The sequence below is a fragment of the Electrophorus electricus genome, chromosome 15, assembly GCF_041902795.1.
Source record: "Electrophorus electricus isolate QZ-2024a chromosome 15, ASM4190279v1, whole genome shotgun sequence".
NCBI classification, from domain to species: Eukaryota; Metazoa; Chordata; class Actinopteri; order Gymnotiformes; family Gymnotidae; genus Electrophorus; species Electrophorus electricus.
The window spans coordinates 292,726-312,500 of record NC_137511.1 but is presented as its reverse complement, the minus strand read 5'-3'; the positions used below and the strand labels follow the sequence as shown (position 1 = coordinate 312,500).

The 19,775-nt window shown below is 41.4% G+C and overlaps 1 protein-coding gene across 4 annotated transcripts; it reads right to left on the bottom strand.

Annotated features, from left to right (window-relative positions):
* Positions 1-3,816: 3,816 nt before the first annotated feature.
* ace (angiotensin I converting enzyme (peptidyl-dipeptidase A) 1) lies at positions 3,817-18,380 on the bottom strand. Of its 4 annotated transcripts, none has more exons than XM_027021903.3 (25): positions 17,368-18,380; positions 15,179-15,346; positions 14,752-14,839; positions 13,637-13,780; positions 13,315-13,506; positions 13,103-13,200; positions 12,679-12,851; positions 12,273-12,496; positions 12,035-12,179; positions 11,707-11,805; positions 11,453-11,575; positions 11,083-11,294; positions 10,830-10,966; positions 10,585-10,743; positions 10,318-10,405; positions 9,564-9,707; positions 9,063-9,254; positions 8,273-8,370; positions 7,956-8,128; positions 7,445-7,668; positions 7,008-7,152; positions 6,830-6,928; positions 6,555-6,677; positions 6,076-6,263; positions 3,817-4,363 (listed from the first exon to the last, which is right to left on the bottom strand). In XM_027021903.3, exons 1-25 carry the CDS (start codon positions 17,575-17,577, stop codon positions 4,161-4,163), a joined length of 3,849 nt encoding a protein of 1,282 aa, XP_026877704.2. In that variant the 5' UTR covers positions 17,578-18,380; the 3' UTR covers positions 3,817-4,160. The 4 variants fall into 4 exon arrangements, with proteins under 4 accessions (XP_026877704.2, XP_026877705.2, XP_026877702.2 ...); XM_027021904.3 differs by having other exon boundaries at positions 3,817-4,360; XM_027021901.3 differs by having other exon boundaries at positions 10,830-10,969; positions 17,368-18,377.
* Between the last annotated feature and the right edge of the window lie 1,395 nt (positions 18,381-19,775).

The following is a 19,775-nucleotide window of genomic DNA, read 5'->3' as shown; positions in this document are numbered from 1 at the left end:
GATTTCTAATCCTGCCAAATATTGTATGTATATAGTCAAAGTCAAATTTATTTATATAGCACTTTTTACAACAGCTGTTGTCACAAAGCAGCTTTACAAATGTCAGAGTCCAAGCCAGAAGGAACCACAAGCATGAGGGCACCCTGGAACATCAGCACTCCACCACTCTCAGTCAAGAAACGTGAGTGACAAAAGAGAGGTGAAGTGACAGCATCATAACCAGTTTACCATAACTCTCAATGCCAATGGACCCCCGGATCTACACCTTTACCTAAGATGGGAAGTATTAAATAAGATGCCTGACAGTACAGCCTTTAATATTGAACCTGTTGAAGAAAATGTGATTGGGAGATCATTGAGGTTTATTAAGTAATTAGAGAATGAGGTCCTAGCTGTCTGTGGACCTAACAGAAGCACTTCTGTCTTGTCGGGATTATCCAGGATCTGACATCCTTATACATTCCTCAATAATACTAAGATGAAATATGGCCTTTGGTTTGGCTGAGACATATACCGAGTATCATCAGCACAGCAGTAGAAACTAGCAAATGTAATGTTGCCTTGAGGTAGCATATATAAAGAAAAAAACAGAGGCCCTAGAACAGATCCTTGGGGGACACCATAGCTAACATTGTATGCTGAAAAGTCTCCATTTATGTGGATAAACTGGTAGCGATATCCCTCATAGTGCCTAAACAGCTGTGACATGTAAATGCATGGACTCTACAAGATCTCTGAAGGTGTTTTGTGGTATCTGGCACCAAAATATTATCAAAAGAATCATGTCTGTTTTCATTATGCTCAACTGGATGCTTAATCTCTTAGTTATGTTCCTCAAACCATTTCTGAAAAAAACATTTGCAGTGTGGCAGGGTGCAATATCCTGCTGAAAGAAGTTGCTGTTATTAGGGAATACAACATGAACGGGTGTGTGTGTCTGCAGCCATGTTTATGTAACATTCACATGAATTCCAGGACCCGAGGTTTCCCAGCAGAACATTGCCCAGAGCATCACACTGCCTCTGCTGGCATTAGTACATCCTAATGACATCTTTTCTCCAGGTAAACTATGTATATGCACCATCCACATGATGTAAAAGAAAATGATTCATCAGACCAAGCCATCTTCTTCTATTGCTGCGAGGTCCAGTTATCGGTGCTTTCAGCTGTGGACTGGGGCCAAAATGGGCACTTTGGCCAGTATGACTCTACGCAGCCCCATACACAGCAACACCTTCTTATCTTAGCCAGCATGTTTTTAGGAATTTGTGCTACAGTACCTCCTTTGTGAGACTGGAGCACACTGTTTAAACAATGTTCAGTTGGTATTAATGGACACAAAATAATAATCCACCGCACCATTATACCACCAGCATAATGAATCATTGATACCAGACAGGGTGGATCTGTGACATAGGTGGCAGAGAGGAAGCGAGAGGCAAAGTTCCTTCAAAAGATTCTTTATTATGAATTTTTTCAAAAGCAGCAATGACGAGTCTAGTGGCTTTTTAGGAGCGGAGTAGGGTCTCTCCAGTAGGCTCGTATGGTCTTGACCGCTAATGTGCAGCGCTGTCCCTCTGAACCTGTGGGTGTATAAATGCGTGTAATGTTTAATGAGACGCAGGTGTCTCCTGTCAGAAGACAGGTGATTGTGAGCGGGGAAGGTGAGTGGTACGGTCCTGGTCTGGCGGGGGCGTGTCCCCCCCTGTAGGGGACCGGTCAACCATGACAGGATCCGTGTTTTCATGTTGTTTATGCCAAATTTCTGACCTTACCATCCATATGTCACAGCAGAAATTGAGACTCGTCAGACCAGGCAATGTTATTCCAGACTTCTATTGTCCAATTTTGGTGGGCCTGCACAAACTGTAGTCTCAGCTGCCTCTTCTTAACTGACAAGAGTGGTACACGGTGTGGTCTTCTGCTGCTTCAAGGTTCAACATGTTGTGTGTTTAGAGATGCACCTTTGCATACCTCGGTTGTAGCAAGTGGTTGAGTTACTGTTTCCTTTCAGTCAGATCAAACCAGTCTGACCATTCTTCTCTGACCTCTAGCATCAAGATGGCATTTTTTGCCCAGAGAACTGCCACTCTTCTCTTTTTTGGACTATTCTTTTGTAAATCCTAGAGATGGTTGTGCATTAAAATCCCTGTAGATCAGCAGTTTCTGAAATACCAACCCATCTAGCACCAACAACCATGCCACATTCAAAGTCACATAAATCACCTTTCCAAGCAGTTGATCTGTGTGTGTATGTGTAAGTATATATATATATATATATATATATATGGTGTAGACATAGAGAACATAGTTCTACTACCCCAGTCGGATGCTATCTCAGGCCATTCCTTCATTTCATTTGAACTACATTGAGCCACGATATAGTAACCTCACCTCACTATCATACCAGACGCACGATCACGTCAGTACCTAGATTTGTTGTGAATCTCCCAGACTTATCATTTGTGACTAGGATGCCCTTAAACCCCACAGAACTTAATCAAATGACTGAATGCTTAGAATCAGTATTCTGCTGGACACTTAATGATGTTGCTCCACTGAGGAATAAAAGAAAGTAGGGCAAAAAATCTGTACCTTGGGTTAATGACCACATTCGCAATTCAAACAGAACACTCGAAAGATAGAATGTCTCATTTTCTCTTGTGTGTTTCCCTACATAATCCTATACTGCTCATTCATTCATTGTGAAGTCTTATTTGCAAAGCAAATTTATTCCAAGATGTTATCTGTTGCATTTACTCCGTCTTCCTAGTTTTTTACTTATGCCTGTTCACCTCGATTTTGCTCTTTGCTTGCACATTGGATTACTGCGTCTGGATTGTGAAGTCTGCCTGTTTTGCGACTATGTCTTTGGATCATTCCTGTATTATTAAACCAAGCCTGTTTTACTGCAATCATCTCTGCCTCTGTGCTACGAAACCTGACACTATCCAAACCTGAACATGCATCTCTGATCCCATGCTCAAAATCTTCCCTGCTTACTAGATTTGCTGCTCACACACTTTCTTAATGAAGTTCTACCTGAAGCAATTGAACCTTTACTAAATTTAATAAACTCCTCCTTGCACATTGGCTACGTACCTATTTCCAAAATCCTAGGAAAGCCCAGCAGCTAAACTCATACCTGAAGCAGAACCAGATACATGAAGTCTTTCAGTCAGGGTTTAGTCCTCATTATAGTACAGAGACCGCACTGATTAAAGTAGTTAATAACCTGTTGTTGGCTTCTGACCAGGGTTATATCTCTTTGCTTATATATCTTGATCTGAGTGCAGCATTTGACACCAATATATTACTAGATAGAATCAAAAATGTGCTCTGCATATGTGAGAACGTCTTCCAGACTGATGAAAAAGCATCATAAGGAGCTGCCTCATGAAGATGGTTAAGCAAACAACAAGAGCATACAAAGTTGTCAAGTAAAGGTAAAGGACAGTTACTTTAAAGAATCTAAAATCCAATAGTCAATATTTGTTTCTCACAGCATAATCACATATGTGTTATTTCATTGGTTTGCTACCTTCTGTTTTTTTAATGTAGAAAATAGTCAAAATAAAAAAGAAAAAAACAAGTGTTTAAACCTTTGATATATATAAATATATCAGTATGTACTGCATAGCATAGTATACTACACAAATGTTTTAAAAGCAGTCTGAAGTGTCTCGGACACTGTCAGTACATTTGAAGATTATTCTGGTCTATTGAAAATGATCTAAATGTAAGGGATCATTTTGAACACAGCATTTTAAATTATTACCAGATGATGCTTGAAATAAGAAACGTGATGCATAAACATGGAGGAATGGCCTTTTACCACAGAAATGGTAAGTCAAAAAATTGAATAGTCTTATTTTTTTCATCTATAAAGGATTTTGAAATAAAATCAATCTAAAAACACACACATAGTTTAGACTTTACAAACAAATAAGTGAAAACATTCTCTACCCAACTAAAATACAAGGTTCATATTTTTACAAATAAATTACAACAGTCATTCTTCATTGCATAGTCAAATAAATTTGACCAAAAATTATTAATAAATATACGACACATTAAAGCAAGGTGGACGTTTTTCTTTTTTTTTCAGAAATAACCACACAGGAATTTTAGCCTCCAGATGATATCTTCTTTGAAGGCTCCTATTTGAGCTCCACCTGGGAGCTAGACTTGTTTTGTAGATGCCTGGCTTTCCTGTATTTGTAGCCTATGAAGGCGGTGGAGAGGAGGAGAACGATTCCCAGCACCAGGAGAATCCACTGGCCAGCGGCAGCTCCGGCTTCATCCACACTCAGACCCAGGAAGTTCACTGTGCTGAGCTCCTCTACCACCTCCACACCACCTGCTGGACACAGTTGAGAGAGAAATGAGTGTAGACTACAGAAATGAGTGGAAACAAGTGGAGAAGCTACAGTACAAAAGGCTTTACTAAGGTGGAGGGGTGGTTGGGAGGGGTAGAGGGGTGGTTGAGGTATATCAAGTTTGGGGGTGATCACACAGAGGCCCATAGTGCAGGGGACTGCAGTGACTGAGCCCCCTATAATTCCTGTTAGAATGAACAGTGGTAGACTAATGAGCCTTTCCCTTTAAGAGAGGACAGAACTCTTGTGGTAGCAAACAGTTGCTTGAGTAGGCAGCATGGTTGGTTTGTGGTTTCCATTTGAACAATATCCTTGAAATATAAGAACTGGAGCTATTGTCTAGGGTGTACTCAGATGCAGTTATGTGGAGCAAGGACACTTATTATTCTTCCTGTTATATCCACAAATGACTGCAAAACGGCAGCAAGGCGCCAGCAAGTGAGTGCAAAATGAAAGGGGTTAATGGAGTTAAAAATAAATAAATAAATAAATAGAATTGTTTCTAACCACTTGTCCATAATCTACCCTCTAATTTTGGAAATGTATGTATTACACTAAAAGTAACAAATAAAACTTACCTGTGTATTTTCTTTTTTTCTACAGCAAACAGGTTTTAGGCAATAGGACACTAGATCAAGATATGCTTTTTACAGAAACCATTCTTCTTTTACAATCTTCTTTTAAAATTACTCTGGTTTGTGACTATTTTCCCTCAATTTGATTATGGTGATGGTGTTTACAGATTTATGGTGTCCTTAAGCTTACAAATGCCCCTTTTAGAACACACCACATTATTATCTTTACACACTCGTAATGTACAGACTCCACTGTACTTACAATCTCTGTTAAAGCCAGTATCTGTTAAACGCAACACTAGGTCTTCATATTCAACTGATAGTTGCAAAAACAAATCCTTCTTCTGGCTGCTCTTCATTTACATATGACTGGAATGCATTGTAAAAAAAACAAAAAAAAAACACTGAAATTGGAAACATTCATTTCAATTTCTTATTTTAAGAATTGCTTAAATTGCACTTTTATTTTATCTGTACCTGTTTCTTTGCTAACTACTTTTAAACCGTCGTGTGTGCTTTGCTAATTCCTAGTTCCTATTTTCTTTCCTTTTACTTCCCTCATGTGGCTCTTGCTGCTTGTCATGCCACCACTGTCATTAAGAACCACTGTTCTTAATGACTTGCCTGGATACAAAGATTAAATACATTTTAAAAAGAGTGCTGACTGGTTGGTGAGCTGATGCAAGAGAAGCAGAAAGTCCTGCCTCTCCAAAATGAAAAGTCAGTTGTGGTCAGTATAACTAATTTTGAATTGTAAGGAACATGAGGGTCCATTTGGGTTGAGTCCTTGCGTATTGCATGTAGTCTGTAACATATAAAGCAGTTGGGAGACTGGGCTCTGAGCCTTCGGTGAACTTTTATGGTTAAAACTTTAAATGAAACTAACCTGCTGCCGAATAAAGTAAAGGACAATCTAAAAGTCTGCAGTCCATGAATATTCTGGCAGAGTACCAGAGCAATTGGACCCCCTACTACCAATTCACTGGTTTTTGTCCTATCATCCAAAATAGATAATGGTGGCCACCTAAAGAAGGCTTATTATTTATTTTTTTGTCTAATTTACTACAACAGCCACATAAGTGTCATCAGGAAAGTTCAGTCTCCAGACAAAAGAGACTCACTTGTGGGTGGCATCCAGTCATAGTCTGGCCAGCCAAGGATGTCACCGTTCCTTTGGTTTTCCTTTTCCAGCCAGTGGGTGAGGGGCTGGAAGTACTCCATTAGAGGCTGCACAGACATGTTGGGCTGGCCAGTGATCATCATCATTGCCTCTGGCCAAGGCTTACTGAAGCCCAGCTTCATCACATCCCTACACAGATAGGGACACTAACATTAATAAAAAGAAAGCATTGTTTTTTGGGATACAGTGTCATTCACACTGACATCTGCTGACAGTAAACTGTGACTCTGTTTTTGTGCACCCATGCTAGAATATGCATATTCTTAATTATCATATGTGGATAATTAAGAATAAAAAGTATAAAAAGCTAAGATAGAGAAAAAAGATGATAAAATCTGCTAAATTTCCCTCTTTATCTATTACTTTCTTATTTATTTGTTTTATTTATTTATTGACCTATGCAGCAGATGGTGTACTGACCCCAAGAGTTGGCCTGCATTTCTGGACTGATAGATGTCACAGTTGTGAAGGGGACCAGTATGGCCAGCAGCTTCACACAGTGCTTTATGAAACTGGAACTGAATCACAAAGCTGACAAAGTACCTAATTCAGAAAAAAAACAACAACAATGGCTTCCTCAGATCAGCTCTCATATAAATGCTCCCTTCTGGCAAATTATTGGAGTTTTGCCTGGATGACAAATGAGAGACCATGCTACTTTTATTGTGTAGTTTTGAACTGTTTTAAATGTGTACCTGACATAGGGTACATTGGCAGGAATGTGGAACTTCGCCCCAGGATCAAAGTCCTCTTCCGTGCGAGGCACGGGTGGGCACAAACCCTGGTACTTCAGCCTGGAGGAAGAATTATATGTGGTTTTGTAGCAAGCCAGTTATAAAGTAGTAGATTGCTTACAGAACAGGCTTTTCTCACCTGAGGTTCCACCACTCTTTATTGTACTCTGTACTTGATATCCTACCATCAAACACCTTCCACCGCCACTGGTCCATCAGGTAGCCAAATGGCAGGAAAGCGATTTTATCCAGGGCAATGCTCATCAGAAAGTTAATGGTGCTCTCTGTGGGGTGAGTTACACCAGAATCAGTCATGTTGATCTTGCTATGCTGCATTTTGTTGTAACAGCAGCAGTGGTATAGGTTTTATGTCAACTTTGGGGGGGTGGGGGGGGTGGGGTCACTGCTCATACCACCCTACCTAACTAATGACCCGTCTTTTGTGTTAAATTAGACAAACACATGGCAGAGGGGGGATGCATGATGTGATATCAAAGTCCTAAAATCTGCACAAAGGCATTGTGATGAGACACATACTTATATTCAGCTGGGTTATTTAGCAACCAACCAACTTACCTGGGTTATCCTCCACCTTGTCTAGCAGGCCAATGGTGTGGAGGTGTTTGGGTGTGGACACCGACAAGGCCAGAACATCACCAATGGCCTCATGGAACCCAGGGTTGGCACCATCACGGAAAGAGATGGGCTGGTCCTTGTATTGCAGGAAGTACTGCACATGCCCCATCTCATGGTGCACAGTGATGAGGTCATCCATGTTCACCACCGTGCACTGCTTGATCCTAACAAGGCAAGAGGAAATTCAAAGCAATTGAGGTACTGAAAAGAAGAACTGTTGTTTAATTTATTGTTCTTTTTACTCGGCAGGGAAGAGTTTAGAGCCATTTTTGAGATTTGTTTAATATTGTAAATGCTTAAAGAAATGATCAACGTGTTTTGCTTTTTCATTGGCTGGGTCTCAAGGAACTCTAATGTCTTCTGAAACTGTTTGATTAAAAGTACTTTATTAGGTGTATTATTCTATAGTGAAACAAACATTTCCCTTTGATTTTGTTTCAATACCACATACCTGAAGTCTTTGCGGTTGTAAAAGTCCCAGGCAGAAGCATGGCACACCACTTCCCGGCCGCCTGTGGGTTTCTCCAGCATGGACTTATTCCAGAACTCGTTAGGCATGGGCTCCAGGCCCAGACTAGTGAAGAAGTGATCAGACTCTTCAAACATGCGATGAGCATCCCATTTCTGGGGGAAAGAAACCAAGTTGCCAATGACCTCAGTGTTACATATAACATTTCTACCATAGGATGATTGGTGGCAGTATTTTTATCACTAGACAGAAGAATCTAATTTCAGACTCCTTTTGAGAATAGTGATGTTTATAGTTACCTGGACTAACATGGCTTGGGTGACATCTACCTGTGTGGCATCAGGGTAGGGTATAACCAGGTCCATAATGCCAGACCAGGTCTGGGCCCACATGTTCCCTGAGAGTAGAATGCAAGAATAGAGTCAAAAAGGGGAAATGGGTCAGTGACTCAGTGCACTGGCACTGAGATCAAGATGAACTGCTGGGCTTGGAATTTGAAGCCCCTGCATCTTTAGTCATGTGGAAGTACACATGTGTCCACACACACTCACACACAGATATGTATTGAACATGTAGATGTATACACACGCACTCCAACACACACACACACACACACACACACACACACACACACACACGCTTGATGGTTTTGAAAGCACATTAAATCCTGCCATTTCCTATGCCATTGCCACAAACAGCAATGGAATATTAATGTGCTTTCTGGGGAAATATAAAAAAATATATATTCAAGCTTCACTCAGATTCACTCTGAAGGCTTAAAGTCCAAATGAAGAAATAGAAATTTGTTTGTACTCCACCAAATGATGGCTAATGCATGGGGAGCAAATTAAATAATGTATTTATTAACCTGATATGAATCCTTACAGCTTTTACGTATCAGCACATAGTTATTACTTTGGTCTGTTTGAATCGGCATAAATAATTTTGGGATGTCAAAAACAAACAAATGAAATTTGTGCATGGGCTTTTAAATAATTGGAATGATTAGAACATAAAGGCCAAATATTTCTCTCACAGTTGTCTGGTGTTCATAGTGTTGTTATATGTGCCTGACAGCTCTATTCTTACCTAGTAAATGTGCAGGAATTGGTCCTTGGAGGTTGATGTGATTGTGTCCATACTTTTTGAACAGGCCTCTGCGCACATAAGCATGGAGGTTGAGGTAGAGTGGCTGAAGGTCTTTCCATAATGCCTCCAGATCCTCCTCAAAGGTGGGTGTCTCATACAAAGAGCGCCAAAATGCCCCATTGTCAGAATGTCCTGTAGGTAGGGGAGTGATGAGTCAAGGGGAGCAAAGTGTTTGTGTTTAATGTGTACTAAAAGTGCTTAAGCATTATAACAAAATATGTGCACTTGACTGGTAAGTTAACTGGGGAGTAGTCCACATCATGACAATCTATTGCGTAGCCTATTGAATGGACTTCTGGTAAATCCAGATTTTCCTAGTTCTCCTACTTATCAAGTTCTCATGTTTGGAGCTTTACAACATTTCTTGTGGGACCTTTGCAGCTTTTCGTGCAGGACCTGTCCCCACAAAGGGAGCTTTAATCTTGAGAGGTCTTCCATTACCATTACTCTGTGCAGCTAAGTTGGCAAGCTCCACGTATCTCTTGTAGTTCTGGCGGAGCTGTCTTCCTGAAGCATTGCGCCAACCCTGCCAGGCAAATAGCAGCTCCTCATAGTCTCTGGACTCAGCCATGATCTTAGTCAGGTCTAAAAAGATAAAAAAGAGACCAAACTGTCAGAATGATGCAGACGAATGCTATGAGTGAATGGTATAAGACTGAACATATTTGGCTTTCACGTGCAAGGACATCAGTAGACTCATTGTAGAAAATATCAAACATCTGTTAGCTATTTGACCATTGTTGAGTTTTGGTTCCTCTCAAGGTTTCTTCATGCTCTAGGGAGCTTTCCCGTGCCACTTGGCTTGCTTATTGGGGGCTTGGACTCAGACATGTCTAAGTGCTTTGTGACAACATCTGTTGTAAAAAGCGCTATATAAATAAATTTGACTTGATTTGATTTATTTGGGGAAAGTGGAGATTCCCTGTGATGACTAGAACAGCTGCTGTTATGTAGTTTCTGCAAGACGTTTTGAGTATTTTGTAACCATCCTAAGCACAGGTATAAATCAATAACATTTTACATTGTAAAGATTTATTCTAAACACAGTGGAACCGATATGTTTTATAAGAGATGTTATGCCCTAAAAATGGTCAGAAAAAGACTTCTGGACAGCTGGGATATTTAGATTATACTTGACCTGCATTGTAAATATTGTTTATGCAAGCATATGTATATTGTATTGAAGTTAACTCACCTGGATCAAGAGGTAGACATGTACCATCCTTTTTGCAGACTTTAGCTATGCTGTAAGTGGTCTCCATAGAGGCCAACAAGTTGTTGTACTATGAGAGAAAAAAGACAGAATTGGTCAACCCCGCTGCCTGTCACTCAGTCCTATTGATATTCATATATCCCAAAAAACACCAACGTTTTTTCAAAAAGTCATTTAGAATCTCACACTATCTCACACTACAGGAGTGTTACTTCAATTTAATGAACTCTCTCTCTCTCATGCTCTCACCTCTTTCAGTTCAGCATCAGGGAGTGCAGCCCTCTCCAGGTCACTGAGTTTCTTTAGAATCCTCTTCACTGATTGGTCCTGGAAATCTGTGGTGTCATAATTGCGGGCTTGCAATCCATAGGTCTTTGTGTGTGTAGCCATCTCCAGGTTTTTCTCCAGCTGGTGATACAAATTGATCACATGTATAGAGGCAGAGAATGACTGGAGACAGAGGGACTATATATAGAAACGGACTTAAAGCTCACCATAATCTGCTTGTTTATTTCATTGATGTCAGTGTTATAGGCCCATGAGGCCTCAGTGTATGCATTCCAGACTCTCTCCGCTGTAGTGTTGTACTCAGCCAAGAACAGCTTTGCCTGTGTCTCATCTGTTATTTTGTCTGCTGGGAGTAAAGAACATCTGAATTTACTAAAAGTACAACTCAGCAACAGGAAGTGTCTAATGCTACTACTATGTCTTTAATAAACATTCTTTCCCTTTTGCACTCAGGCTTACCAATGTCTTCTGGATAGCCATCTGGGACAGGTGGCATCCAGTCAAAGTCAGGCCACCCCAGCGTTTCATTGGTCAGCTTGTTCTGTTCTGCTAACCAGGTGGTGATAGGCCCAAAGTACTGCATCAGAGCACTGGCGTCCATTTTGTTTGTGCCCAAAGCTTCCTGCAGCACCTCCGTCCAGGGCTTAGATGACCCAGCACTCATGACTTTTCTGTCAAACAGTCAAAGAAAACCCACATGAAAAAGTATTCTATGCCATACAAAAAGCAGAAGAAAAATACCACAGGTACACTTTGCCTTGTGAGCAAAGTAAAAATGGCAGCAAAGTGTCTGGTCTGTTTGGGCTACACTTGATTGTTTAGTACTTACTGTAATATGTTCCCAGCCTGGTTGGAATTGTAAATGTCACACTTGTACAGGGGCCCAGTGTGTCCGGCCTCCTGGCAAAGCTTCTGATGAAACTGAAACTGAAGGATGTAGCTCACAAAATACCTACAAGGCAATGAATGAGGCAGTGGAATCAAATGATACATGAAGACAGTAACCAAAAATACAGGGATTTGATATAATGCAGTCAGATATTAAAGACATTAATAAGTGGTGTCATTAGATTGTAATCTCACCTGATGTAGGGGGTATTTCCTGGGATGTGATATTTTGCCCCAGGGTCAAAGTGCTCTTCTGTCCGCCTGACTGGTGGACAGATACCTTGATATTTTGTCCTGTAAACCATAGTGTTTAAATTATTATTTAATTATATTCCTATAAGGAAATATAATTTGATCTCTACTATTTGCTAATTGGTAAACAAACATACTGATTTTCATTTTGTTATGTTGCTGCAGTGTGTGCAAGAAACAAATAGTAATAGGATGCAATCTCTGTGCTTTTCTTCCCTAATCAAGTTTCAAACAAAGGTACAGGCAGTTGTTGTAGACCTGAAAAACACACCTCAGGTACCACCACTCTGCATTGTAACGTTCAGGGGGCGTACGTCCACTGAACACACCCCAGCGCCACTGATCGATGAGATAACCAAAAGGAAGGAAGGCTATCTTCTCCAAAGCCATCTTCAACAGGTAGTTGAGGTCAGTCTCTAGAATGTCAATGCATTTTTCAATGAAATCAGTCCTTCTAACCACATCATAGACAATGATCAATTGAACACTGATTATATCTTTCTAGTTACCTTTGTCATCAACAAGTGTGTCCAGCAGGCCAATGGTCTTCAGGTGTTTTGGTGTAGAGACAGAAAGAGAGAGCACATCTCCAATGGCCTCATGAAAACCAGGATTGGCTCCACGTCTGAAGCTGACTGGCTTGTCTTTGTACTGCAGGTAATACTCCACATGGCCCATCTCATGGTGCACAGTGAACAGCTGCTCCATAGTCACTGTAGTGCACTGCTTAATCCTGTCACAGGCAATGATATCAGGATAGTTGCCACCAAAGTAACAAACTAGCTCACAGTCTTGAAAAATGTAAATAATACACATATGATTAGAATATCTATGAGGCAATACCTCTGAACATAAATATTCTCTTTGCTTCCTGGAAATCCCTCTGCATACCACAAGTAACCCCATATTTGTCACCTGAAGTCCTCACGGTTGTAGAAGTCCCAGGCAGAGGCATGGCAGACGACATCTCGGCCATCGTCAGGCTTCTCCAACATAGATCTGTTCCAGAAGTTGAAGGGCATCTTCTCCAGACCCAAGGATATGAAGAAGTCTTCAGCCACCTCAAACATGTAGGTTGCATTGTAGCCCTGTGAACACACATTTAATTAGTCATTCTCTAATATTCACTTCAATATTCACATAATTATCATGGAGGGCTGCAGGATGTCTGTTCTTCTAAAGGGCTTATTTCAAACTCTTAAACATGCTTGATTAAGCTAATTATGATTTCCTAAAGGGCATTAACCAGATTCATCAGATAAATTAAAGCTGAATGCTTCAGAAAGACCTTCAGGAGGGTTAATATCTACTGGAAGATCAGCAACCATCATTAGCTTACTTGTGCAACCATGTTTTGGGTCACATCCACATTGGGCTTATCAGGGAAAGGAATCATCATACTATAGATGTTGTTCCAGGTTTGTGACCACATGTTCCCTACAGAGGACCAACACACACAACTTACATCAGAACCTTTCTGTAAAGATCATCTGTGTTACACATAAGCTGTAGAGATACACATGATGAGCACTGCACAGAGCAGGAACTGACCAAGCAGATGGGCAGGGATGGGGCCTTTAAGGTTGATATACTTAGGGCCATAGAAGTCATAGAGCTTCCGGCGGACAAAGGCATGCAGGTTCAAGTAAAGAGGCTGCAGCTGTTTGAAGAGGTTCTCCAAATCCTTCTCAAAGGTCGGAGACTCGTACCACGAGCGCCAATAAGCACCAGTGTCTGGAAAACCTGCAAAGATCATGGAAACATAATGTTGCATTAGATTCTTCTACTTTATTCTTCTTCTTCCTCCCTTTGTCTTCCAATGAGTCTCTCAGAGCTTGTCATACTCTCTCTCCATAGAGAATAATATTCTCACCATCCATAGTTGAGGCTTTGTTGCTGAGCTGCACAAATTCAGGGTAGAGGGTCCTGAGTGGCACTCCAGAGTCATTGTGCCAGCCCTCCCAGGCATACAGTAACTTCTTGTAACTTCGGGAGTTAGCCATAATCTCAGTCAGCTCTGTGAATGCAAATAAAGCAATATTACATTAAAAACTGCAAAAGAAAGTAATAACAAAGCAGAGGCATTTTTTCAAGGAATGCCAAGAAACGTGAAAACTTGCAAATATTCTAAAAAGTGTCAAAAAATGAAACTACACTATTAGTTGATTCCAGTTGTATTTACACTGGAAGTCTTTACACAGTTGTGTTCTAAGTACAAAGGACAGGTCATTTTCATCATACCTTGTGAAGAAGTCCACTACACTGGTAACATGCAACATGACACAGTCCAGTGAGAAACAGTGTGTGTGTGTGTGTGTGTGTGTGTGTGTGTGTGTGTGTGTGTGTGTGTGTGTGCGTGTGTGTGTGTGTGTGTGTGTGTGTGTGTGTGTGTGTGTGAGCTGCAGTGGTTATGCTGTGCTCTTCTCTTTTGTGCACACATGACGATGCATGAATATTGAAGATATCACAGGGGAAAAAAAGAAGCTGGGAGATCATTTCATTAATAAATGTATGCTGAATAAATCAGACAAAATATTCTAACAATGTGACATTTTGAGTGCTTTAAGTGAAATGGATGGCCATTGCAAAATAGAATATTATCTGGAAAATAAACAAAGAGGTGAAAACTTTGGAAGGAAGCCTTCATCATAAGCATGGTTGTAGTGGGATGGAAGCCCATCATACATTTAGGACTGTCTAAACAAAGGAAATGCTGGCTTGTGTTGTTTGTCTTCCCCCACTTAGATGTTGTTAGGAAGCACATGTCAGGAATCCATTATCCCCTTTGTTGTTTCTTTCCTGCTTGGTTCGTGCATTTCTCCTGCGTCCGTTATGTGTGTAGTAAGTGATTTTGCATGTCGCCTAATTCTACTTTCTTGTTTGATTCTCAGAGACACAAGAAAGATAAGAAATCAAAAAAGAGCAAGAGGCATTGCATATTAGGTTAAAGGTTATCAGGTTTATGAAATGCTGTGGGTGTTTGCTTACCAGGTTCCAATAACCAGCACTCCTTTGGTTTGGGACACACTTTTGCTGTGGAGTAGATGTTATCCATCCGACTCAAAATGGCATTGTACTAAAAAAAAAAAGAGTATGTTAATTGGTTTCTTTTCAACTACAGGACCATGCATAAGACACTTTTATATACAATATTGAATTAAATTGTGTTTGCGTGTGTGTGTGTGTGTGTGTGTGTGTGTGTGTGTGTGTGTGTGTGTGTGTATGTGTGCGCATGCGCACAGGCATGTGTAGTGTGTTATTCAAAACACTTAGCATTGTAGTATATAGCATTGATTTTAGTATATAGCATTGATTGTAGAATATAGTATTAATTGTTATACTAAACATCTTTAGTTTGTGTAATAAGCACAGGCCAAAGCTTCTCTCTAGTTTAGAAAGCAACATGCAGACCAACCCTCTCTCTCTCAGCTGTGGGGAGATTGGCAGGTCCCAGTACGTTGATCATGGAGATGAGTTTCTTCAGCTCTGGGTTAAAGGTGTCCATGAGGGTCTCATTAAAGGTCTCCTTGGCCTTCTTTCCCCAAGCTTCCACAAATGCTTGTTCCTCCATGGACGCCTGGACCTGTGCACATGTTCAACAATGGTATACAACTTACTACATATATAATGCATAAAATGCTACATACATAAAATTACTACATATGTAATGCATAAAAGAATGGAATATCTAACAGTGGATGGTATAAAATCAGATTAAATGGATTTGTACATCACTTTTTCAAATCAGATATTGTCAGAAAGTAGCTTTACCGAGATCCCTGCCCAGTCCGTAAATAAGCAAGGGTGACAGTGGAAGAGAAAGACTCTCTGATATGGAATGAGGACTCCAAGGTGTATTTAAGAACATCTCTGTTTTGGACTCTACTTGTCTCTGAAATGACTTGTCTCTGAAAGGGTGGAGGTCAGTGTTCAACCACGTAAATTAAGAAACTGAATTAAATGGACCTGATTTGGTTGGTGCCCGTTTTACACCCCATTGCACCTCTCCATGACCTACCATGTCAAATTTTTGAATCTCTGTGTCTCTCTCTCCCCCTGTCCCTCCTTTATTTTTAGAGGATAATTAAAAGTCTTGTTGACTAAAGCAAGCTGTGCAGTTTAATCTGATGCACTGGTTGGCCCTGTTCACACCGCTCATTCTGGAGATGACATTATGACCACTTTGCTTCACTGTTGACCTTCAAGTGTATGCAGCATGGGTGTGCATCAGTTTTGTTTATTTTCATGTCCCTTGCCCTCCCTTATCTTGCCCATCTGATCAGCACCTGCTAGATCGGTTGATGACACACTGAACAAGATAAACCATTTCAGCCCAATTCCCCTTAAAAGCTTTACTATGGCTTTAGTGACAACCTCTCTGTGCATTTACATATGCTACTTCAATTCGTAGACCGCAAAAATTAACCTCAGTGCACAGACCGAGTAGCTGGCTATCTGTGGAATGTGAGTGCTGGTTGTTACTGCTTCCATAAGCCAGCAACCCAGCATGGATCCCAGTTGGCTTTGGTCAGGGACACACCCCTCTGCCAGGCCTATCCAATACAGCCACCCCGGTACAGAGGCACTTTGATCGCGTCGTTTGATGTGCCTGGAACAACAGATGTCACACCAGGGAAGCCGCACATCTCGGCCGGGTCTGGTCTGCTTGAATTCTGCTCTCAGGCCTAGTCCTGAAGAAGTGCTCGGGTGTGTCAGGTCAACCTCAAGGACAACCGACTAAGATCAGATTGAGGTCACACCTGTTGGGCATAGCATGGTTGGGTGTGGCAAGGCTGGGCATGGTGAGGCTGGGCGTAGCGCAGCTAAGCTAGTGCTGCGCAATACTGTTAGGACAGCTGTCTGGTACAGAAAGGCTCCATGAAGAGATACCTGGTGTGTCTGGGTGTGTGTAGGGGTGAGTAGTAGTTCGGTAAGGCTAGCCCAGCATCTGTCCTCTCTCTATGATCTAGAACATTCTAGAACTATAGGAGATGTACATTGGCATTCTTATACTGGATAGTGGCAATCATTACAGCTAAGCATTACTTTGCCAAACAGACTGACAGTCACTGACTGTCCCTGCTATCAGAGCATGACAACACTGCAAACTGAGTTGCTTCTGCAATTTATTTTGTGAAACATATACAAAACAGATGTCTAGACTGGTCTAAGTTCCATTACTCTCTTCTTAACATGTTTAAAAAGACACTGGCTGTTTTCATTCCTTAAAAGCTATTCACAAGCTCAGGGTCCTTCAAAACATGTCACATCATTTTAGTGATAAGAACTGCAGTCACTTGCAGAGGAGACATGAATATGTGTAATTTCATGGCTAGCAATTGCATCATGTTGGTTTTGAAAGCCAGAATGGAACATTATCATAGCAGGGGCTGTGACAAAGAGGGCATTTTCTATAAAAAGGGGGCATGTTCCATAAAAGAGGGCATTTTCCATAAAACCTCTAAGGCTCAGGATCTGCCCACAAAGCCCAAAATGTCCGACACCTTTCATTCCTTGAACAGTATGCACATTTGTGTTAGCTTTCCCGTGGATTACAAAAATGACTACATCCACAATACGTTTGGGTCACACGGCGGGCCGTACCTGTTGCTGGGAGTTGTAGTCCGTCAGGTTGGTGTTGTACGTCCAGCTGGCTTCTGTGCTGAAGTACATAACTTGCTCTGCAGTACTGTTGTAGTCATCCACAAACTGCCTGGCCCCCCTTTCTGTTTCAGGGTAAGTCCCAGGCTCCCATTCAGGTCTTAGAGCCATGCTGACTCCGAACAGAGCCAGCAGTAACATGCCCAAGTACATTGTGGGTGTCTGACCACAGAACAGAAGAGTTAGAAAAGTGCAAAGAAATTCCAAAGAAGAGGGCAAGGTGATAATAAACCTTTACTGCAGAGTGCTCCACAGAATTGCGTCTCAAACAGTAGGTGGACACGCCACTGGAGACTCCTGTGCAGTGCTTCTTTCTCTCTCTCTCTCTCTGACTCCTCACTTTCTTTTTCTCTCACCCCCTTTCTCTCCCTCTTTCCCCCTTGCTCCCCGCCTGGCTGTCTGTCACTCAGGCTTGCAATCCTCACAGTCGGCGCCTTTTAAGTGCCGTTTAACCCAGCCCACACTCTCTACCCGCCTTCCCCTCACAAATCCCCAATGTGTGCAGCCAACACTGTTTCTCCCTCCTTCTCTCCCTTCCTCTTTCTCCTCACTGTCCACTTGTTTGGTAGATCCCTTCACTTCTTTCTGGCTATGTCTGTGTCTACCTGTCTGCCCTTCCTCGCAATTCCTGTTAGGAGGCAACTGGGCAGTAAATATGGTAACAGGCAAGGCTCGGATGCCTGAAAAGCTTCGCCACTGCTGCTGCTGCCTCTGGTGCGTTCACTCCAGCTGTCAAAGATGGTAATGATGCCGTAGGCAAAGGATGAGCTATGCACATCCTCGCTGCTGTCAAGCTCTTGATCTTTAATCACTGCACTCAGAATCTGTCAAGGAGCTCATTCTCTCACAGCTTAGGGTGGAGAGACCGAGAACAAGTGAGAGAGAATCAGAGAAACAGAAAGGAGCAGTTCCTGGGAAAATCTGAAACGTAAGAGTGGTGAGGATGAGAGTGGGAGGAGGGCTTGATGTGATTTCTGGGGCAATCTGTCTCCCATGAGCCATTTGGGGAGAGCATGCACAGCTGTCCCCACAACTGAAGGACCAGAAGACTCGAGTGATCTCCCCAAGCACAGTGCCTCATTTGTTTCACTCATACCTAGGAGAAATACCTACAGAAACTAATTAATTAATGAGCTTTGAAGGTCTCACTGAACAAAGACAGTGTATTTGGTGATGGTCCAAAAGTTTCCTGAGGATTTAATAGTCCGTGTCCTAAGTAAGAGGATTCCTTACTGTTACACCAACCTAGCCAGAAAAACAAAAGCAGACTGATCTTCATCTGACCTCTGGAAATACCCAGTTCCATTCCAATTTAAATCCTTACTTTGTTAGTGCATTATTGCTGATATGATAAAGATTATTCCCTGCTGTTCTTCATTTATTGTTAATAATAAATTCATAATATTTTTGCATCAAAGTGCAGAGATAATAGTCTAGTCAGGGTTTAAAAAGGCATTTTAAAAAGAGGATCCTTATAATAGTGTCATTTACTGTCATTTAGACTTCTTTGTGTCCAAAAATCTCCCTGTCATTTCTCCCAAGAGGCCTTTGCAAAGTAATAAGCATTACTTGATCCTGCTGTCAGCTATAGGAAACTGTCCAGCTCATCTACAATCCATTTATATTTAATAATTTGGTGGACACTTTTATCCAAATGGACTTCACTATATCTCTGAGCAACAGAATGGGGTGGTCTCATGGGCCATGGAGAGGATGTAAACAAAGGTTAAGAGTACAGAATTATAGAGGACAATGGAATTGCACAGATGTGAATGTAACTGTAATGGGGTGCACTGGAGCATAACAACATAGAAATGGAATTTAATGAAACACAGATGGCACCAATGAAAAACGCAATGGGATCCTAGACAATTTCTTCCCACCGCTGGGAAATCCTGGGAAGAGAGAATGCATTACACAATCACAACGGCCATGCCAAAACAAGCTCCCTCTTCCTGCATATGACGGACAAACAGATGATTGTTGAAGTGGGTGTTTCATAAATGCAGAATTCATGCTGCATAGCTGAACTGGCCACTTGATTTCTGAGAGCTCACGCCTAATGTCATCCCTGTGGAGTTTATTTGAGTTGTTTGTTTATTTGTGTTTGTTTTATGGGAGAACCTATAGAGGCTCATCTTGCATTGTGACCATGTCCAAGGTCATTCATTAGGCAAGCATTATAAACTGGATTTTACCACCTAAAATCAGCGCTCAATACAGTATGACCTTCAAGCTTTCCATTTTGTTTAACACAAAATGTAATATAGTCCCTGTGGGTATTTCAACTATGTGTATAGTAATACCAAGTGTCTATGCCAAGAAAGACAGGCTGTCAGGAATGAGAGAAA

Excerpts from the sequence above, each read along its gene's own strand:
- ace (XM_027021901.3), bottom strand. The coding sequence starts at position 17,577 with ATGTACTTGGGCATGTTACTGCTGGCTCTGTTCGGAGTCAGCATGGCT. Across the intron at positions 15,347-17,367 it reads ACTACAACTCCCAGCAACAG|GTCCAGGCGTCCATGGAGGA; the intron begins GTACGGCCCGCC and ends ACATGTGCACAG. Across the intron at positions 13,201-13,314 it reads CATCCCTGCCCATCTGCTTG|GGAACATGTGGTCACAAACC; the intron begins GTCAGTTCCTGC and ends GGTCCTCTGTAG.